The following is a 22,501-nucleotide window of genomic DNA, read 5'->3' as shown; positions in this document are numbered from 1 at the left end:
TGCAACACAAAGGGAAGAGGAGGAGGAAGCCCAAACACTAGGGAAAAGGGGAGAGGAGACCCCTAGGCAGATCTAATATCAGCCTGCCTACCCTACCGTCCCTATATAGGTTCCACACCTATCGCCAAGCAGGACCCTAAACCCTGTATGTCCCTAGAGCTTGGCCCTAGATAAGGAGGGGGAGGGGTGAGTACTGGTCAGGCCCCACTACAAACTAAAGACAACAAGGTAGACAAACAAAGGGGATAAACTTAGCTTGAGGAGACACCAGAGGGGAAACGCCAACTGTCCTCCAAGGGCACAACAGAGGAAGTCAGCCAACAGCTAGTGCTCCAAGCCTGCACAAAGGTACATAGAAGTATCACCGGTGGTTCCCTGCAGCAAACTGAGTTTTTAACTCCCCTGCAAGTGTGTGTCAATTAACATCAGGAGGGAGGTCGCCCCATGGGTCTTAAAGGAAGATGGATCAAGAAGGTGTCTGCAATGCCAAGCGCAGTGACCTTCTATAGCCAGATCCAGAGCGACTATCTACAACACCTGACACACCCGTGACAGTAGTTAAATAGTCTGAGTTCCTCCAGAGAGTCGCCAGTGATAGTTCTGTGTAGGCTTGGAGCACTAGCAATCAGCTAGTTTCTTCTCTGGTGGCATTGGAGGACAGTTAGCTGGAGCAGACACCAGAGAGCTATCGCCAAGTGTATCTTTTCTTTTATTGTAAGTCTGTGTATCTCTCTCTGTTTCTGGAGGGCCCCAGACCTTACAGTAGCAGAGGACTGATCAGATGATGATGATCTGCACCTCTTGGCAGCAGTTAGCAGGTACATAGCCATATTTTCCATTTGTGAAGAATTTGCATTAGATAGGGAAATTAGATTGTGAAGACAGCGTATGATGAGAGAACACTGACACCGAGGGGCAGATTTATATCACAAGACGAGCTGCGCTGGGTTACATCAGCTTTGTCCTCTATGGTAGATTTAGCCTGTATGCAGGGGAAGCTCCATAGGTTTCTAGGATGGAATAGTGTAGTAGGCTCCATTGTCTATTGTAAATATGGAGTATAGAGGTAGTAGATGCCAATTTACAGAACACATTATGGACTCGATTTGTCAACGTTTTTACACCAGAATACTGGTGTAAAAAGCTTTGAAAAGTTGCGTAGTTTTGGTGCAACATGAGACAGCATTATTATGCCATTTTCACCCAGCTCTGACAAAGTGAGCGGAGATGGGATGGGGGCATGGTGACCGCTGCTCGTCAAGTTCATGCAGGGAATGGAGTAGGAGTTGTGGCAAGGGTGTTCCTGATTCATGAAGAGGTGGACACCGGGGGCGGACATATCACTGGTGCAGCCGCACAGGGGCCTAAGATGTAAGGGGGGTCATTATGACCTCTAAAGCAGGTGTAATTGTGCATTATGATGGCCCATATATTGTTTTTACACAGGGGCCCTTTTATGTATGTGTCCGCCAGTGGTGTACACCATGTATCAGGAGCATTTGACTCAAGCACATTTCATCCAGACTGGTGTGAACAACCCTATGTATCTTCATCTATAGAAAGGTTCTCCACTAGAGCTTTCCCGGGGGTACATCTTTGATTTCTGAGATACTGGGATTCCTGCTGCAATGAAGGAAAAAAGGTGGTAAAGGAGGAGAGAGAGCAGAATATCAGGTGTCTCTGTATTCAAAAGGGGAAGAGGGTTGCTCCAAACTTTCATCTCTTCTGTACTTCGAAGCCAATTCCTTTCCCAATAAAGCATAATGTCCCATCAGTAGCTGGTGTCACACTGATCTCCCCCCGTCCTGAATGCCCAACTCCAGTGATGTCCAACAACACAACCAGAGGCTAGAGTAAAAGTAAAAAAAAAAAAAGGAAAGCTTCTCCTATCCATATAAGTATTGTACAAGGATCATATATGTGAGCTGTATGTGATTTTCAGTCCCATACACTTGTATGGGCGATTTTGATTGGTGACTCGGCTCAATAACAGACAAGTCTCCATGGACACGTGAACAGCACATTAGACTATAATGGGAGTTACATCTGTGGAAAACGTGGATAGAACTCGTACGTGAAACATGGCTGTCTGACATTATATATGCAGAGCTTTAGGCGGTAGTTGCACCTTTTACGAGTTCTCACATCTTAGACATTCGTGGAAGATTCACCTGAAATGCCATAAGTGTCAGGCATATGCCAGCAGTCCCACCTTTGGGACCTCCAATAATGGAGACATCTTTCACTGCCGTGGAGAGGTGGCCATGCCAGCTGTTCTGTGCATCGCCTTCTATGGACGTTCCAATATAAAGTCGAGCACGCTTCTCGAGATAAGTGTGGGTCCCAAAGGTGGAATCTGTGTCTGTCAAGACATTTATGGCATGTCCACTGGATGTTGGAGTACCCCTTTAATAAATGTCGGCAAATATAACAGAGGAAATTGGGAAAATATATGTCTGAAGTATGAGATTAGAAGTTGTTCAGTACTAGTGACTTTACCTTCGTGTCCTACACTGGGAATATTTTATATGATGGGGTTTCCAACTTTACTTTCGAAAAACTAGAATTCCCATTATGCTCTGGCAGATGACGGCCAGTATACACGTAATAGACGCCACTATATACCATACACCGAAGATCTAGCCACAACCCAGACAATACCTTGGATCACCACAGTCCCATCTACATATATCAAATATCAGATTTTCTACTTTCTCGATCATTACCATTGGGATATCAGCCAAACTAGATATATGCAAATACAGTGGATAATCTCTTCTCCTATGACTGATTTCTCCGGATACTCCATTTCCAGTAGCGGGTTTTGATTAACAAATGATTAAGTGGACAATGATTTGTTAGCGTTCGTTACTTCCTGTCCCCGTCAGTCCCAATGTAACTCTTTGTAAATCAGTTTAATTGCAGATTTTTGTTTCCTATCACCGCATTACAAAGCAGATCAGTCTCGTGTCCCAGCCAAGAAAGGGTTAAACCTACCATCAATTGACGGGAGCAACTCAAAACTGGAAGACACCCATGTGTGTGGGCTGCATCTGACAAACATGATAAAAGTGGCGTGTGCGGGGTTTATTCATGTGCGGCGTGACTAACGTGTGAAACATTGCACTGCATGTATTGGCCACATACACCAGGGGGTGAACATTAAAAGGGGTTGTCTCAAGCTCTTAAATGTTAAAATTGCAGAGGACTTGTAAAAACAAGCAACTTGGCAATTTACCTTTAATTTAAAAAAAAATGGCCAGTTACCTAGGCAAGGAGCACACACTGCTTGCAGGCTCTACAGTCTACTCACACCGCTCCGAAACCGGATCCGTCCAATTTTAGTCTTTGTGTGTGTCTGCCATGCTGGCGTACACAGATCAGACCAGCAGCGTTACGTGTCGGCGGTTCAAACTATCAGTCTTCAAGAGCGCACTGCCCCCTGCAGGCAGAGAAGTGGTGCGCTGAGGAACACAGATCACAACACACCTCGTGCAGCCGGTACAGCCAGCCAGCCATTCCTGGCGCAGCAGTAGCATATGGCTGTATAGCATGGACCCATAGATTGCTATCTGTGCCATATTAGAACGCCATAATGTGCCGGCAAAACAGATATTTATCTGCAGATTCAGCTAAATTTATTGAAATCTGCTGAGTATGTGCTGTCGGTGGCAGCCATACACATAAAATGAGCTGCAGAGGCTACAGGAATGAGAGGGACCGGACAATCAGCAGCAGATTAATAACTCATGCCATCTTAAAACACCACTCCAGCATTTTTCTTATTTCACCACTGGAGTGGTGCCATGAATGTAAGTTGCTGACCCCAGTATTATTCTCACCAGCCGCAGTCCCAGCGCCGCTCCAGTCCTGCAGAACCATATTGTGACCTCAACTTCTGACTGACAGTAAGTCAGCGGTAACGGTGACAAGATCTCAGTGTAAGTCTATGGGATTCTCGTTCTGGCCTCTCATAGACTTACAATGAGAAATTACATCCAGCTCGCCCAGCAAACACTGGAGCAACCCGGCAGGTCACAACCTGCAGAAGACGACTGGGGGCCGAGCCGATAACAGATGAAGATAGTATCATACTCCCCAGCTGCTAAGTACAGAGACTAGTGGCACCATTACAGGGGTGCTTTCGCTCTACCATACAGCCATGCTACACGTAAGTTGCTGTACAGCCCAGTCAGTCTGCAGCAGAGTCTGATGCCAGACCGGGCAGGGATGTATAACTGGACCGCCGCTTTACAAGCGTTGTCATATCTCATGAACTGATGACATGGGATACATAAGCACATTATGCTCAGAGGGGGGCGATCTCTGGGACCCCCATCAATTCTCAAACTAATAATGCTAGTCTACCCCGTCACACAAATGCACAAATGTCCGCACTGGGGTCTGCCCATGCGGAGCCCGCTTCATACAGGGTAGATGCCGGCTTTGGTAGCAAACAGTGGTTAGCCGTCAGTAACCATTTAGACACACAGGTGGCTCCCATCTCCCCCTAGCCATGCGCTCGCGTGGTGCCAATGGCTTACCATAGCAGCTGGGGGAAAGCTAAAAGCCCCCATGGCTGTCATGGTAGTAGTGGATGTCTCTAGGGCTTCATAGGAGACCTCCATTTTCATTATATACCGCTATACATACCTCGCACACTTGAATATGGCCGCAGCTCCCTGCACAGCCACGTGACAGCAGCCTCTAAGCAGGCAAAAAGGTCATGTGCTCAACAAGGACTATTAAATGGACCGGACAGTGATAGCATATCCCACTAACGTTACTATAGGAGACAGGTGCAACCAACCAAGTGCTGCGACGCTTAGCCTGCTACCTCAATACCAGATAGTCACAGGCGTTAATTCAGCGTAATAAATCCCCCGTCTCCTGGAAAAGCCTGCATCCTATATAAATGGTAGCAGGACCCCCGATGTGTGCCCCACGTACAGGGTCAGCACAGGTAAGGGCCAGTGTAAGTTTCTAGTATGAACAAGTCCCTACAGGTCACATTACATGTCTGCAGTACGGTAAGAGACCCCAGCCCAATACTGGCATCTGCAGGTAAACACAGGTACTGCAGCCACTCTAGCACTCACTGATAGAATACCAACTTGGTAAAAGAAACTGATCAGTCACACGTTATTAACCCTCTAACCGCCAGCGACGCAAGTTACACCATTACATTATAAGTCCTTGAAAACTGTCTACTTAGCGTATGTGCACATATCTTAAAGATGCCGGCGCACCTGACTAGGTTTTCCTAGATGAAGTGGTCTTTTTTCTTAAAGCTGGTTCACTGAGTCTTTTTTGCAGAGGTTATGAAGCAGAAACAGTGAAACTTTTAAGCCATCAACTATTTTGCCCATCAGCGGCCATTTAATAGCTCACTTCATGATACAATCTGTAATAAATCGCTCCGTGCACATAGGACTCCTATGCAGCCTATTTACACATGAAGGTGCAGGACATAAGCCTCGTATTTCCCCCGGCACTTTGCTCGTTCAGCGGGCGATCGGCAGCCTGTTTACACTGCAAGGTTATTGTGAAACCAGCGTGTGCAGCAGCACGCGTTCACAGTAATATTGTTAGAGCACCATTGACTCCATGGTGTCCTACATAAGGGCTTACACAAAGTATACATTACAGTGCACAAACTAACAGTGACAGACTGGTACAGAGAGGAGAGGACCATGCCCTTGGGGGTTATAGACCAATCTTGAGCGGTAAATGGACCCTTAGGGTACGTGCACACGTTGAGTATTTTATGTGCAAAAATTTCTACATCTCTTGGCAGAAAAACGCAGCCTCAAAACCGTGCATTTTTTTCCTGCATTTTTAGACAAGTTAATCTACAGGGTGGGCCATTTATATGGATACACCTAAATAAAATGGGAATGGTTGGTGATATCAACTTCCTGTTTGTGGCACATTACTATATGGGAGGGGGAAAACTTTTCCAGATGGGTGGTGGCCATTTTGAAGTCGGCCTTTTTGGATCCCACTTTATTTTTATCAATGGGAAGAGGGTCATGTGACACATCAAACTTATTGAGAATTTCATAAGAAAAACTAAGGGGGTCAGATCGGGAGACCTTGGTGGCCATTCAACTGGCCCACGACGACCAATCCACTTTCCAGGAAACTGTTCATGTAGGAATGCTCGGACCTGACACCCATAATGTGGTGGTGCACCAGCTTGTTGGAAAAACACAGGGAACGTGTCATCTTCAGTGCATAAAGAGGGCAACACATCATCATGTAGCAATTTCATGGCCACCAAGGTCTCCCAATCTGACCCCCTTAGACTTTTATCTTTGGGGTCATCTGAAGGCAATTGTCTATGCTGTGAAGATACGAGATGTGCGGCATCTGAAACAACGGATACTGGAAACCTGTGCTAGCATTTCTTCTGCGGTGTTGCTATCACTGTGTCAAGAGTGGGAGAAGAGGGTTGCATTGACAATCCAACACAATGGGCAGCACTTTGAACACATTTTATAAATGGTCATAAACTTATAAATAACTCATGAAAGAATAAAGTTACGTTAAAACCAAGAACACCATTGTTTTTTTTTATGAAATTCTCAATAAATTTGATGTGTCATATGACCCTCTTCCCATTGAAAAAGATAAAGTTGGATCCAAAATGGCCGACTTCAAAATGGCCACCATGGTCACCACCAATCTGGAAAAGTTTTCCCCCTCCCATATACTAATGTGCCACAAATAGGAAGTTGATATCACCAACCATTCCCATTTCCTTTAGGTGTATCCATATAAATGGCCCACCCTGTAGTTGAAAAAGCAGCAAATCTGCAATCAATTTTTAGACCTGCGTTCTTGTAGCATCTTTGACTGACTTCAATGAAGTCAATGGGTGAAAAACGTAGGCAAAAACGCACAGAAAACGGACATGCTGCAGATTATTTCCTGCACCAAATCTGCAAGTCACAAATACTCAACGTGCGCATGAGATTTCCGGTTTCTCATTCACTTTGCTGCCATCAGGTTTTGTTAACAAATCTGCACGGCAAAAAAGCAACTTGTGCACACAGCCTTACTGTCAAATCTAAAATTTAGAGCATTTCAGTGCATCACTTCCACTAAGTGTGAAGGAGGCCGCAGCCAGTGGCGTAACTTGAAGCTCATGGACCCCAATGCAAAAGCTTCAATGGGGCACCCAATTATTTCAAGTCTTTAATAGCACTGGTCTTTTTATATGTGCAAAAGGGACTTTTGGGGCCCCCTAGGCTCCAGGGCCCAGGTGCTATTGCAATCCTTGCCCCTATTGTAGTTACGCCCCTGCCATAGCCTTTAATAAATGAGCCCAAAGTGACCCATTTGCAGCATCTAAATACAACTAAGATAGAAAGTTATATGTCCTGCCAAATCCTATCCACCATGCGTATTATGGCAGGTATCTCCGGCCACTTTACTTCATCACGGTGCCCATGTTCTGTACCTTGGTGACCTCTGTTTTACAAGACCTTGCTGCAGTAATAGTCTGGATCACATGCTCAACTTATCTCCAACCTTGAACAATCCCGAGACCATAAAACCGCCAGAGCCGAGAACAGCTCGGTATATAGGAGCGAGATAGCAGTGTGTCATATGGGGATAGGCAACCTTTGGCACGTCCAAACTACATTTCCCATGATGCACCACAGGCATGGCTAGCCCCTTCAATGTAATTTTTTCTCAATACAAGTATGTCCGTATTATACAACATACTTCTATACATGTCGCTGTAGAACCGTGCACAGAGCAGGGATCATTAGAGATGGCCGCAGAGCCTGCACGGCGGTAATGACCCTACAACACATCCGGACTATACAGATTACTACTGCAGATCCCAGATGCCCCAAATGTATGGTCCATCCCCGAATGGGAACTTTTGCCAATCTATACAGAGTGACTGACAATTAATAACTCTTACCCTCTACCTGATGCAGCCATTTTGGGTGGGTTTTTTCTTGGAGGCAAGAAGAAGAAACATTTTTAATAGCATCATTTAACGTACAATATAAGTTATTAAAAACCTGGTAAAATTAATTTTTCCTTACTACTTTACAAACTAAAAAAAAAGTTTTGCATCAGCATCTACTTTTTTGGGGGTTAGATTTTCAGTTGTTGGAGCCTAATTTTTTAGGGATCACAGACGTTTTTGAAGCCTTATTCCACTTTTTAGCGCACAGCAATTCTGTCATGGTGGATTTCATTCCCACTTTGGGACTTGAAGTTGTCATTCCATCACTAGTGTAATATGCTGTAATACGTCCGTCTTGCAGTTTATGGGCCCATCAGTGTTATCAGCCCCTGGATGCCATGACAGCCCATCGGTGTCGCATCGTGTGGCGAGGGAAGGGATATGGGGTAACTGAGGAAGCCCTCTACCTCTGCGGAAAAGCTTTGAAGGCGATGCTGCTTTTGGCCCCAACTGTTGCAGCAGAGCTTGGTGGTACATCACCTCGGGCTCATGTATGGAGCCATCAACTTCCACCACATAATATAAGAAATGAACTAAAAATGGATAGAACTCGTACATAAAAAAAAAAACCTGTCTTGGGAATGAGGCCTAAGGGACAGAGTAACACGCAGTATAAAAGGCAAAGCTGAGAAAATGGCCTCTGATGATCGACTTATGGGCGAGCACGTACTACTTCTTTTCACTCCAGATTTCAGGACACTATGATATCTAGTTTTATGGAAGGAACTTTTTGGAGGACTATTTTTATGGAGTCCAGAAACTAAAAGTGACAAACTTTCTGGTATTTTACGTCCTCTCGTCATAATATGGGCATTGTTAGCTATGGAGATCCTTTAGTTATGGATTTTTAAAAAGTCACAATCATCAATCCAATAGGAAAGCGTTGTAAAAAGTGGGAAATGAGCCATAGACAGAAGGGTTCTCTCTAAAAGATGCACCAAAGTTATCAAACATCATGAAAACACTTTGATAAATTTAGTGCAAATTTAGGTAACACGGCCAAAAGGAAAACTTTAAAAATAAATGTCATGTGCAGGGGGGCTTAGGAGTTTTTGAGAGTTGGGCAGAACACACAGGTTATATGATGCTATACCGTAGCCAGTCCACAATAGCACCGACTGGAGGGAAGAACAAAGAAGGAACAAATAGGTAAAAATTGTGGTTAAATGGAATTTTATGACCTTTTAAATGGAATTGATGTGTGGTATAAACCTTAACAATACCCAGGTGCTACAGAACCTCTTTGTGCTAATCAATGACCTTATTGATTTATCAAAGTGTTTACAGCTAAATCTGGCATCAAACACTTAGAAAAGGAGCAATTTTTTTGTGCAACACAAGGTTGCGCAACAATTTGCTGCTTTTGGCATTTTCACACCAATGGACGGGAAAGTGGATTTGTGGTGAGGCGCAAGCTCTTTTTTTTTTTTCTTAAGAAGCACCCGATTCCTCAGGAGATGTCTCTAAATGAATCAGGCGCTTCTGACTCCAGCACACCCACCTTGTAAAAAATGCTGGTCTTGATGAATAAGCCCATCCTTATCTGTATTCACAAAAAGGAACATTAAACCGGTCATCTGGGCTTATATTTACACCCACTTGCAACTACATCATTCTTATATGAAGAAGCACTGTCTAGATTTTATATAACTACATAAAATAGAGAAGCAGTGATACAATATGCCATCGGCTATGGTACATTCATTTATATGTAATGCGGACATGCTTTTTTGGTTTTAAATGATAGTTTTCGGGTAGCAGTACCATATGTTTTAAAAAAAAAAAAACACCAGCAACCCACAAATGTGAAGGAAAGAACATGGTGCGGTGACCGATCATAGATAGGATGGAGAGACGTTGGCAAGGATGTCACTTGTCACATAAAAACTTTTTATTATACATTACCATGAAGAAAGGAAAAAAAATACAAATCCAACAAAGGGTAAGAAAAATAAAACGAGAAAACTGAACAAGAGGATCCTTAGACTCAACTCGTACAAGTTCCTGGGGTAATCAGGAGGCCAGTGACGACAGCTGCTCCTCATGGTGCTGGATCTGTGCGGCAGAGCCATCAACCAGCAGACGTCGAGGGTCCCGGGTATACGTACTGTACATACAGCTGATCCACATCATGCAATAAAGTCTAGGGGTCTGTTGAACCCTCCTTTTCTATTCATGTACTGCCTGCATTATAGACACAAGGAACAAGGTTAGAGGTTTCACCACTTCCAAAACAAGTCAGGGAAAGCTGGGTGACGACCAACATTACAGATCCACATGTATGACTTGTGAAATTGGCTTCAGATTTTACTCTGCACATGGAAAAATCCACACACCGTCACAAAATATATTATACACACACACATACATATACATATGACTGAATTCTTTAGGTCTTTATGCCATATATTGTCTGATTAAAGTCCATTCTCTGACAGTAATAGCACTATTTTTCTTTATTGGATTGCCAAAATAAAAATCTAATCTGCATGTTTTGGAGTGCCAAGTATTTTTATATATATTTTTTTTTCTTGTGAGACGTTTAAGGTTTTTTTTTATTTTGTAGGATGCGTTGTAGGTTTGTATGACATCATTCATTTTACCATCTAATGTAATAAAAACAGTAAACAAAAAACAACTCAAGCATTTATTTTATTTTCGTGCGTTGTTCATACGGCATTCATTGTGCGGTAAAAATGACCTAACAACATGATTCTCCAGGTCAGTACAATTTGGATGATACCAAGCTTAAGGTTTTTTATGTTAGTTATTTTAGTGGTTAAAAAAAAAAAAAAAATTGCAATATAAATTTTCATTTTTTTTTTTACATCTATGGAAAAGTGTGAGATGTAATGTAGAGGCGGAGATAGATAGGAAACAAATAGGTGAGAAGGTGCACTATCTGGGCTTGGTTTGAACAGTCATTGTGTGCCAAGACTCCCTTTAATGTTTGTTACTAGTTATGTGAATAGATGGAAAGTCCTGCTGTATACATAGGAGATATTGCAATTCATGAGTATGGGAAAGCTGATTGAACACACCTTAGAAACTAATGGTTGTCACCCACTTTTTTGGTCTCACGTCACTGCTCGATCCTAATCAACGGTCTCAGGCAATAGTGAAGGAGTCGGCTTAGAAAGCTTTACGGTCATCTGTTTCATGTACATTTAAGCATATAAGAGAGCGATGGGCTTAATCTTAAACATTCTCACAATTACAGAATTGTACAGTTTCCGCTGCTCTTTTGCACATGTGCTCTCGCTCGTGTGTGCCAGGACTGTTGCCTGGCAACCATTGTGGCGCGAGCGTTCCGGACTGCCTCTGTGTCATCTCAGCTGTTATTTTCTCGCTGAGATGTTCCTGAGAATTTTATTAATATTCTCTAAGCAATTGTTACCTCTACACAATAAGTCATGTCTTCATCACATGAATAGCAAAATACATTAAGCGTTATTATCCTAATTATATATATTTTAATCATACTCATTGTATAGATCAGGCCTGCACAACATGTGGTCCGCTGAACGATGTTGTGCGGCCCGCGGAGCTGTCCGGGATGCGCCGCTCGTCCCTCCCATATTCAAACGTATTTGTATTTTTTAAACGCGAATACATCTGAACACTGCGGCGCCGGGACAGGGGCAGAGAAAGCGCTCATCTGCCCCCGCCCCAACGTGCCGCAGCGTGATGATGTCAGCCCGCTGCTGATGTCATCACACTGCCGCCGGGGCCGCACAGGCAGAAGAGACGCCGGGCTCTGGTAAACGCTCCATGAAGGAGCCGAAAATTAAGTGTCATGTTATTTTAGATGAGGGGCCAGAGGAGGAAAGGGTAGTGTTACTACAAGGGCACATAAAGGGGGCTGTTATGGGGCAATTAGGGGGGATTGTGTAAGGGAGCATAGTATAGCAAGGGGCAGTGGGAACTTGGAAAGGGCTTGTGTGGGGGATATTTTGGAGAGGGGCAGTGTCGTTGGATGTTATACAGATGGGTACAGTGGGGGAGAATGTGGAGAAGAGCAGTGTGTCTGGGGGGGTATATTTCAGAGAAGGGCAGTGTGGGGGGGGGGGGATTTTGTGCAGGAAGCCATGTGGGGGTGGGGGGGGATTTTTTATTCAGAGGCAGATCACAGATTTTTTTTTATTTATGGAGCAGTATAATTATGCTTTTATTTTTAGGGGCAACGTGTCGGGATGTGCAGCTGAAGACAAAGAAAGGGCAAGTCTGGAGAGAGAAGCTCTGGGCATGAAATCTCATCATGCCGTCAGTGCTACATGGAAACAAAAGGGATGGAAATGACTCCAATCAGAGAAGATGTCACTTATAAGGTACCTGGATGTAAATGTTTATTTGTGATACTGCCTGTGTCTCTTCAGTGCTGTGGTTTCTGTATGGTCCTGCAGTCTGATGATGGCTGGTAACAACACCTCCCAGCATCTCCTTACCATTGTTAAGGACACGCTTGGAATTGTAGGTGAATGTAATACAAATGTATATGAGTGTGACCTGATATTATCAGATTGTTGATTACTGTACTAAGCCTGGTGATGTATTCATGTACTGACAGTGTTTATTTTGAGCACTTAATGTATCAACAGTAGTTTTGGTGCTGCATTCATGTACTGACGGTGGTTCTGGTGCTGCACTCATGTGCTGATGGTGGCTCTGATCTTGTACACATGTAGCAATCCAGAAAGTGTTTCATGGCTATGGTAAAACTTAAAAAGTGTCAAAACTTAGAGATTTGAGATTAGGAGGAGGATTTGGCGATTCACTGCTCCAAAAAAAAAAAAAAAAAAGTTAGCATGTGTTTACACTGATTTTTTTGGAGCAGAAACTCTCCAAATCCTTCTCAAATAATGTAGTTCTGGTAATTATTACTGTACTGATGGTGGTAAAGTACCCCTTTTTTTAAAGTACCTCTTCAAAAAAAATTGTGGCCCTTTGGATTGGTTCAGTATGGCAATGTGACCCTTGGACCAAAAAATGCTGTGCACCCCGGTATGGAACATTTTTTTTAAAGGAGAAATATTAGAAATGTAATAGTAAAAAAAAAATGACCCAATGATGAGTTAACATTTTCTTGCACAATAAGGCACCACTCGGTGTTTAATCCCTTCCAGCACCATAATGTACTAAAACATAATGGTGTGGAGGCAGTGTGTATGGCAGGCTCAGGAGCTGAGCCTGCACCATGTCCAGAAATGCTGGCCGAGTCATTCTCTGACAGCAGCCTTTAAGTGAGTGATCTTACCGGGGCGTCCATTTGGGCACCCATTGGCCTCTCGTGACATGATCACAGGGTGCTGATAAGTTACCTTGGCAACCAGGGGTCTCCTGAAGCCCCACATGGCTGCCATGTCTGTGATCCTGTGAATCCTAACCACAGGCTGAGCTTAATAGAGGATTGTTACTTTCAACATATACTGCATTACTATAATATTGCAGTATTTATCACAATAAAAGGCTCAAGTCTCGCACGGGGTCTAAAAATGTCAGTATTAAATAAAAAAAAAACTTTTTTGGGAAAGGTTTCAAAATTATTTTAACATTTTTTTCCTCAGTTAAAAATAATACTAAAAAAAAATAAAAAAAATAAGCGTACTCAAAACACTGTGAAGAAAAAAAATCAATGCGTCAGAATTGCTGTTCTTCAGTGTTTTTTTTTTTGTCGGGTGTGACCCTCTCTTTGCCGAGGCACAAAGTCTCCTGCTCTAGACGACACTACATTCCTGTGCATCACATGGAAAGACCCCCATTTTAATGAAAAGGGGGACAGCATTTCCCCTATCATTTCACCGCTGTGTTTTGTTGCTGGTCCCTGCGATGATGAACGAGCTGTAGGTGCGGCAGCATCTTACAATCAGGGAACAAGTATAAAAACGCACTGTACAAAGCAGTCAATGTCATTATTTAGTGGATGTGATAAGCTCTGTAGACAGGTGCGGCCTTACCTGTATTTTCTTTTTTGAGACACATTTATGGCATATGCATTAACAGATCCATCTACTTTCTTTCCCTGAAAAAAAAGCAAAGAAAATGAAGATACACGTATTTAACAATATGAAGGAATGCAAACGCAGGTCAATTTCCATGCTGACAATTTTTACAGTACTTGGAAGAGATCTGCTAAAATGTAATCCATTTTGCCTGCTACTTATTCCGCTGGGGATTTTCTGTCCTTAGTCAATTTACCCTTAGGGTGCAAGGCAACAAAATATATACAGTGTGGAAAATAAGTATTTGATTATGTAAAAATCATACAATGTGATTTTCTGGATTTTATTTTTAGTTTCTGTCTCTCACAGGTGAAGTGACCTACGATAAAAATTACAGACCTCTCCATTCTTTGTAGGTGGGAAAGCGTGCAAAACCAGTAGTGTATCAAATACTTATTTTCCTCACTGTATACACAGGGTAATGTGCTGTGGCAAAAGTGATACAACGCAAATAAAATACTAGAATTGCATTACCTTGGTGGTATCGAATGAACTAAAACCCATCAACTTCATCATTTCTATCTCCTCTTCAGTTTTCCCTTCGAGATCCTCCGCTATATAGAAATAAAAAATACATGGTTGGAAAACAATCATCAGAATTCTGAAGTTTAGTAAAAATAGAGACACAGAATTCGGAGAATCACTAATCCTAAGCACGCCTTACAGTGTTGGTGGGTGGTTAGAAATTGGCAGGTCAAAGAGCATAGGTTTCCCAGCATTATGGGCTGGTAACAGTGTGTTATGTGCAAAAAATGTACTATGCATATAGCAGTACCCATGGAAATACTCCAGCCTCACTATATGAATAATTTAAGAAAAGTCAAGCAATTGGAGCAGCAGCGTTAAAAGGATATTCCCATCACACAAATTTGGGTCACATTTACAGTATGTGCCTTAAATGTATAGTAGATAGGCGTCCCACCAATGCTATCAGTCAGAATTCCCATACTAAATCAATAGGAATCCCAGCCACCCTTCCAAAGGCAGAGGCAGTCATCAGGAAATATACACCATGGAATACACCTTAGGGGTATGTTCAGATGTAGCTTTTTTTCTCCCCTTCATGAAAAATGCAGTGTATGGTCAGAATACCACAGTGGGAACTGTGCATTTTTTTATGTGTTTTTGGGGGGGCCAAGCCATTTTGATCTTAATGGGAGGAAAACTGCAGTAAAAACAGTAAAAGAATTTACATGCTGCATTTTTTTTTAAAGAAAAGTAAAAGCACATTGCAAAAACGGTGAATCTCATTGATTTTGTTGTCAGTAAAATGATGTGTCTCCAGCACAAAAAAACAAAAACACACTACATGTGAACAAGCCCTTAAAAAGGTTGTCTAAGCTTGGGACACGCTGTCAGCATTCCCAGGGCGAGTGAGTGGTCACATGACCGCTCGTAAGTGATTTGCATACTTGTGATCAGGTGCCCACTAGACTCATCTGGCTTCTCTCAATTCACTTACTTTCAGAGACGCCGGACAAGTCTAGTTGGCACGTGAGTGCAAATTGCATACATTCGGTCACGTGACTGCCCGCTCGCACAGGGAATACCTATGGAGTCATGAGAAAATGCGCAGTAAAAAGGAGTCATTATTCAGCAGTCTGCAGTCACATAGTGTGGCTATAGACTTTGATCACAAGCCCATACAAGCCCTTTAAAGTAGAGTTTTGGGCTTCAAAAGGTTGATCTCCAAACTTCCTATAGGGAGAGGCTGTACACCAAAGCATCACTGGGTGAACAAAAATATAGTTTTTGGATTTATAGTGCTTTTTCTCTTCCTGAAATCTCACCAACCTCTGACACCATCTGCATAGAGAGGGGATACGATAAGAGGACTGTGACAAGACGTGATCGTGCCATGGGACAGCATTGTATTCCATGTCATTAGCTAGCTCAGGGATCAGCAACCTGCGACACTCCAGCTGTTGGAAAACGACAAGTCTGAGGATTCCCTACCAGCAACAGGTTGTCAGGCCACATTGTGAGTTGTAGTGTCTTCAGCGGACGTGCTGCAGGCTGCTGATCCCTGAGCTCACTCTTATGGCACAGAAAGCTCCAGGTCATTTACCTGAGCACTTCATGTATCACAATTATGACATATATTACAGTCCTCTTATTTTTATTGTCGGCACTACCACCACTCAAAAAAAAAAAAATAAAATCAATTTTTTTTTTCATGATCATGCACTCCCATTTCATGGATCTGCCAGCCCTGGTGCAGTCACAGAACGTCTTACTCTGTGTCTTCACTTTACATGAGCTCACCTGCGATCTGCCGCTCCTTCACCACTTTGGAGTCTTTACCGTCTTTTTTGTCATCCTTAAGTCTTCCAGGAGAGAGGGAGGAGGACCTGTGCCTGCGGGGTGACCTGATAACCAAAGCACATTGATCTCAGAGCCCTCATTTATAGATTACAGGAACTACCTCCCATCTGGAGTTTACCGTGCCCATCCCTTCCTTACCTACCAGAAAAGCAACAGGAGAACTGCCTGAAAGGGGCAAAAGTGACCAGCAGCGGCTTATCCACCTATCCCCATTGGTGCAAACGTGCACCTCCAGCCAATCCAAGTGTACAGGCGTATAAGCCGACTGGATACAGCAGTCAGATATTCATCTGAGAAATATATTAGGGTTATGGCCAAAAAAAGCTGATAAGGTAGTACAAGGTGGGCTGAAATACACCTGCGAGTCAATTGCGCAGGCTGATGCTCCGTTCCTCCCTCCTGCTTTACAATGCAGCTCTATGTGCTCAGACCGGCTGCTGTGCATATCCACAGCTTCATAAGGTAATCAGAGCATACCGAGAGGACTCCCCTCACCCTAAAGAGAAAGCATAAGCTACAGTATAGATGAGGGAAATACAGTATAGATGAGGGAAATACAGTATAGAAGAGGGAAATACAGTATAGAAGAGGGAAATACAGTATAGCCTTCCCCCTAGCAGTCAGTACGAGGCGCGCCCCCCCACACTGGCAGTCAGTACGCGGCGCACCCCCCCCACACCCTAGCAGTCAGTACAAGGCGGCGCCCCCCCTCCCCCCACCAGTCAGTGCAAGGCGGCACCCCCCTCCCCCCACCAGTCAGTGCGAGGCGGCGCCCCCCTCCCCCCACCAGTCAGTGCGAGGCGGCGCCCCCCTCCCCCCACCAGTCAGTGCGAGGCAGCGCCCCCCTCCCCCTACCAGTCAGTGCGAGGCGGCGCCCCCCTCCCCCCACCAGTCAGTAAGAGGCAGCGCCCCCCTCCCACCAGTCAGTACGAGGCGGTGCACCCCCCCAGCAGTCAGTATGAGGCGGCGCCCCCCTTCCCCCACCAGTCAGTGCGAGGCGGCGCCCCCCTCCCCCCACCAGTCAGTAAGAGGCAGCGCCCCCCTCCCCCCACCAGTCAGTACGAGGCGGCGCCTCCCTCCCCCCACCAGTCAGTAAGAGGCGGCGCCCCCCTCCCCCCACCAGTCAGTAAGAGGCGGCGCCCCCCTCCCCCCACCAGTCAGTAAGAGGCGGCGCCCCCCTCCCCCCACCAGTCAGTACGAGGCGGTGCACCCCCCCAGCAGTCAGTATGAGGCGGCGCCCCCCTTCCCCCACCAGTCAGTACGAGGCGGTGCCCCCCCTCCAGCAGTCAGCATGAGGCGGTGCCTCCCCCCAGCAGTCAGTACGAGGCGGCTTGGAAAGCAGTTTTGACATAAGTGATCAGACGCTGTAAAGTCCTGTATATGGCCTGTCTCTGGTGTAACAATCTGGAGACCGGCGGCTGGTCCATGTCTCGAGGTCCATATTCAGGCAGCAACACAAGAAAGTGTGAATCCAGCCTAAGCTGGACCTCATGATCTGCCTGCAGGTAATGCCACACGCGCTCTGTGTCTGTACGGGTGCTGTGTGTATCAATTCACATACACAAACATTGTAAGAAAATGTTGGATTACAAAAAAAAAAAAAATCTACCACCAAAAACAGGTGAAAGTAACTAGCCAGAGAACCCATGTAGTGTCTGTACCTGGAGCGGCGCCTATGTGGGGAGCGAGACCGGCTCCTCCGCCTCTCCCGGGACCTGGAGCGCTCTCGTCTCCTCCTTTCACGTTCTCTAGAAGTGGATCTGGACCGTCTGCGTTCTTCAGAGAATAAAAATGACAATTAAAAAAACTAAATAAATTAAACATTTAACAATTGGACATTTTATTGCAATAAAAAGGCCAACACTAGAACATCTATATACCAGGGCATTTTTTAACCCCTTAAGGACGGGACGACTTGAATTTTGCGCTTTTATTTTCCTCCCTTCTTCCAAGAGCCATAACTTTATTTTTCCACCCTATAGCCGTGTGAGGGCTTGTTTTTTTTTTATGGGCAGAGTTGTAGTTTTGAATGCCAGCAGTGACGTTACCCTATAATGTAGTGAAAAATTGTGAGAAAAGTACTGAAAGTGTGAAATAATAAAACATACACAAACAAAACACTTCTACCATCATTTTTTGGGTTTTGCTTTTGTGTCGTTCATTATGCTGTAAAAGTTACCTGGCGACATGATTTTCCAGGCAGGGCACTATGATTTGCATAGTATTTTACGTTGGCCTGTTTTTGTGTGTTGAGCAGACGTTTTTATTGATACCGTGTTTAGATATATTATAATTATATATCACAGTCTGATCAAAACTTTATTTTTGGGGTGGGAGTGGGGGGTGACTGCAGGAACGATAAAACGTGAATTCTGGCATTTTTCTTTTTCCCTGCCTCAGTATTCACTGTGGGGATAAATAGTTTTAGATTTTATTAGGTTTGCCAATTATGCCTGCAGCATTACCAAATCTCTCATTATTTTCATGTCGCCATTAACATTTGGAGAAAAAGGGGCTAATTTATCACACACATGTACAGCAGCACTCCAAACTATATATACATAAAAAAGGTGTTTTTTTTTTTTTTAATATAACAATTTTGGAACACATTATTTTAGAAGTCTTTCAAATTCTCCAAACATTTCATGGAGGGAAACAGAGAAAGACGATCGGCTGTCACCAGTTAGTGTCCCAACCAGTGCTGCCATTGTCAGTCTGTACTGGGACACACCCTACTGACAAGGGGAATGGTAACGTCCAGGGTGCACACATTATGGAAACACAGAGAAGGAGGCTGCTCTAGCACGCAGATCAGGGTGGGTTTCGAATTAATAGCATGTAAATAAAATGTGTTTGGCAGTGGGGTAGAATGACACACGCTGCATAGCAACACGGCCATCAATAATGAAACAGCTATTCACTGCAGTCATTGTGAACACAGCTCCGATCTGTGTGTCCTGCGGTTTGGGTTGCACTTCAGCCCCCTGGATTGACATGTCGTGGTTCCGTAAAAGTTGCTCTAACATCAGCCTGGGTGATAAAGCAGAATATACTGATACATTACAAGCCTAAAAAGACTTGCCCCCGAGCATTCTGTAAGCCACAACTCCTTGAAAACACTAAAAAAAAAAAAAAAAAAAAAAAAAAAAAAACACTAAATGCCCAGGAAGCAGTAGTAATAAATTAAAGAAACTGACCACTTTTAGACCTTGGTCCTTTTTACAGGCATCCTGTCAGGTGATTCCTTATGCCCCAACCATGGATAATATGGATCAGGGAGTCTTGCTCCTTGCAAACACCTTTGTTGTAGTGTGAAACAATGCAGCTTTTCAGAAAAAACAGTTAAACTGCTTCTTGGCCGCTCATGTCATCACAGTCCGGCTCCTACTCTGTAGCCACGTTCTAAAACATCACAGCAAAGGAGAGGAGCCACACACGATCATGCAGCTGCAGAGGCGGGAATTATGAGACAGCCGCAGACCCCATAGAGAAGGCACACAGGTTATTACAATCTGTGCCTTCTCCATCGCTGTATACACAGCATTATACAATCGCTGTGTATACAGTAGGAGGAAACGCTGACGGCGCTCCCCCCTCCATACACAGCGGCCAAGACACCTCTGCTGCGCAGCCAGGAGGCAGCATTAATACACCAGCCCCAATTACAAGGGCAATATCTCAAACATTTCAGTATTTGACTGCTCCACAAAAGGGTCTTGTATGCCTTTATGGGGGGCACAATGTGCAAATTAAATTTTAAAAAAAGTAACAGGAAATACCCAGTCCACATAAAAAAAAAAAAAAGGTAAGGTGGGGTGAGGTGGGGGGATCCCTTATTTTTCCGCCGACATTGCTAGATATCAGCAAAAAGAGATGACATGTTTTACTAAAAAAAGACGCCAGCATGGGCCACAGGAGACGGCGCTGACCCCGCGACAGCACGGCCACAGGAGACGGCGCTGACCCCGCGACAGCACGGCCACAGGAGACGGCGCTGACCCCGCGACAGCACGGCCACAGGAGACGGCGCTGACCCCGCGACAGCACGGCCACAGGAGACGGCGCTGACCCCGCGACAGCACGGCCACAGGAGACGGCGCTGACCCCGCGACAGCACGGCCACAGGAGACGGCGCTGATCCCGCGACAGCACGGCCACGGGCCACGGCGCTGACCCCGCGACAGCACGGGCCACGGCGCTGACCCCGCGACAGCACGGGCCACGGCGCTGACCCCGCGACAGCACGGGCCACGGCACTGACCCCGCGACAGCACGGGCCACGGCACTGACCCCGCGACAGCACGGGCCACGGGCGACGGCACTGACCCCGCGACAGCACGGGCCACGGGCGACGGCACTGACCCCGCGACAGCACGGCCACGGGCGATGCCCAGGGATGGCTAGTCAAGCTATTGCCTTATAACCAATGCCCGGTAATAACCACCATTAATAATGCAGGGGCCACTACGCCCGGCTGTACAGTCAGTGGCGTCTATGTGTGATCTGCACACTGGTACCACAGCTCTCACCTCTCCGCCGGTCCGGGGACCTGCTGCGGCTGCGACCCATCTCCGCACTACACCGGAAAAACACAACCCGGAAATTCCCGGATACTGCGCTCACTCATAACCGTTCCCACAGCAACGTGTCCGGAACACAAAGGTTCCGGGAAGATTAATACGTTGTGGATGAATCCTGCTGGGGGCGCTGGCGAGACATCACCTAGATACAGATACAACGCGCAGCAAAGTTCAGAGGGCGATGTACTGCACGGGGCGGGGAGGTGAGTGCGGCGAGAGGAGCGCCATCTAGCGGCTGGGAGGAGCACCCTTTGCTTCAGGCTGTTTCTGTCAGTACATTGTCTTGTACCGCCGTCACACACTGCGGATTTACAGTGGGAAATCTACAGTGGATGCCTTATAAACCATTTGCTGGCGACCTCCATTATTTACTGCACTTTTTTTTGCCATTAAATGAAACATTTGCCGTACACGTTGTAGACGTAGTAGGACGTCCATCATCCTCTCCATAGTCTTCGGTATCGTCAATGGTGTCACTGTTACTGCTTGACTCTTCAGAAATGTCAGGAGGAAAATATTCATCAGACTCTGAGTCTATTTGTTCCTGATTTTCTTGACTCATTTACATTTCAAAATGTGGTCATTGCCGCCCCTCTGCTCACTCATGCTTCAACTATACGCTGCAAGAAGTAAAAAAATTATATACGGGGTCAAATTGACCCCTTCTGTTCTCATAGGAATGAATTGTAAAATCTGTCCTAAAATATACACTACAATGAATCTCTAAAAGTCACAAAAACTCAGAAGCCATTTGTTAAAATTTTAAATATGATAAGAGAAATAAATAGCAAAAAGGGTCAAAATGACCCCTCCGGTAGTTCTAGTGTTAAATGTCAGGGAGACTTAGGCTTTGTTCACACATCAGGGTTTTTCAGCGTTTTTTGATGCAGTTTTTTATGCAAATTTTCAGCTGCGTCTTGCAGTACCAGCAAAGTCTATGAGAAACCAGAGTTCTCTGTTCACACATCATGGTTTTTTTTCCTGTTCAGGATTTTGTGCCTTGCATGGTTTTTTGGAAAAAAGAGCATGTCACTTCTTTCGGCGTTTTTTTCAGCGCTGAAAAAACACATCAAAATTTGTATCAGCGTTTACTCAGCGTTTTTGATGCCAAAATAGAATGGCGTTCTTTTTTTTCACAGAACTTTATGTACATCATAAAAAGAGGCAGAAGGACAGTGGAAAAAAAAACACATAAAAAAAGCACCAAAACTGCAAGAAAAATCCTGAACAAAATGCCCTTGAAGATCAGGTTTTGCTGCAGAAAATTTCCGCCAAAAAAACATGATGTGTGAACATAGCATAATTTTCCTAAATATGTGCCAACACATCCGCTCATCAGACTCTGTTATGGATCCTCCTGTAAATACTCTGTGTGTGAACATACCCTTATGTTGTCGAAATCCTGCAGATCAATGTACATGGTGCAGGCAGATTTTACTGGAGAAGTAGTCAGAGGAAAGTGTCATTTTAGGATAAGTCTGACATCCATGTGGTTCATTTTATGCAACGAACCATAAAAACATGGATCCTTTTTCCTGGTTTTGCCCTGTGGATACAGCAGTAGCTGGAGCTGAGTGGACCTCTTGATTGTCATTCTTGATATCTAG

At 44.8% G+C, this 22,501-nt stretch overlaps 1 protein-coding gene across 1 annotated transcript; it reads right to left on the bottom strand.

Moving 5' to 3' along the window:
- Positions 1-9,859: 9,859 nt before the first annotated feature.
- SNRNP27 (small nuclear ribonucleoprotein U4/U6.U5 subunit 27) lies at positions 9,860-21,003 on the bottom strand. The gene is made up of 6 exons (XM_073650866.1): positions 20,844-21,003; positions 17,976-18,090; positions 16,255-16,358; positions 14,464-14,543; positions 13,945-14,009; positions 9,860-10,174 (listed from the first exon to the last, which is right to left on the bottom strand). The coding sequence occupies exons 1-6, from the start codon at positions 20,881-20,883 to the stop codon at positions 10,120-10,122; spliced, it is 459 nt and encodes a 152-aa protein (XP_073506967.1). The 5' UTR covers positions 20,884-21,003; the 3' UTR covers positions 9,860-10,119.
- Between the last annotated feature and the right edge of the window lie 1,498 nt (positions 21,004-22,501).

Source organism: Phyllobates terribilis, unplaced genomic scaffold (assembly GCF_046119375.1).
Source record: "Phyllobates terribilis strain yellow unplaced genomic scaffold, ASM4611937v1 Scaffold_11__3_contigs__length_659146591, whole genome shotgun sequence".
In the NCBI taxonomy this organism is placed as follows: domain Eukaryota; kingdom Metazoa; phylum Chordata; class Amphibia; order Anura; family Dendrobatidae; genus Phyllobates; species Phyllobates terribilis.
This window is presented reverse-complemented; position numbering and strand designations above follow the sequence as displayed.

Coding starts and splice junctions, on each gene's coding strand:
- SNRNP27 (XM_073650866.1), bottom strand. CDS start 20,883: ATGGGTCGCAGCCGCAGCAGGTCCCCGGACCGGCGGAGAG. Junction 16,359..17,975: donor CCACATAGGCGCCGCTCCAG/GTACAGACACTA, acceptor TTTGGTTATCAG/GTCACCCCGCAGGCACAGGT. Junction 14,544..16,254: donor GAAGGAGCGGCAGATCGCAG/GTGAGCTCATGT, acceptor ATTTCTATATAG/CGGAGGATCTCGAAGGGAAA.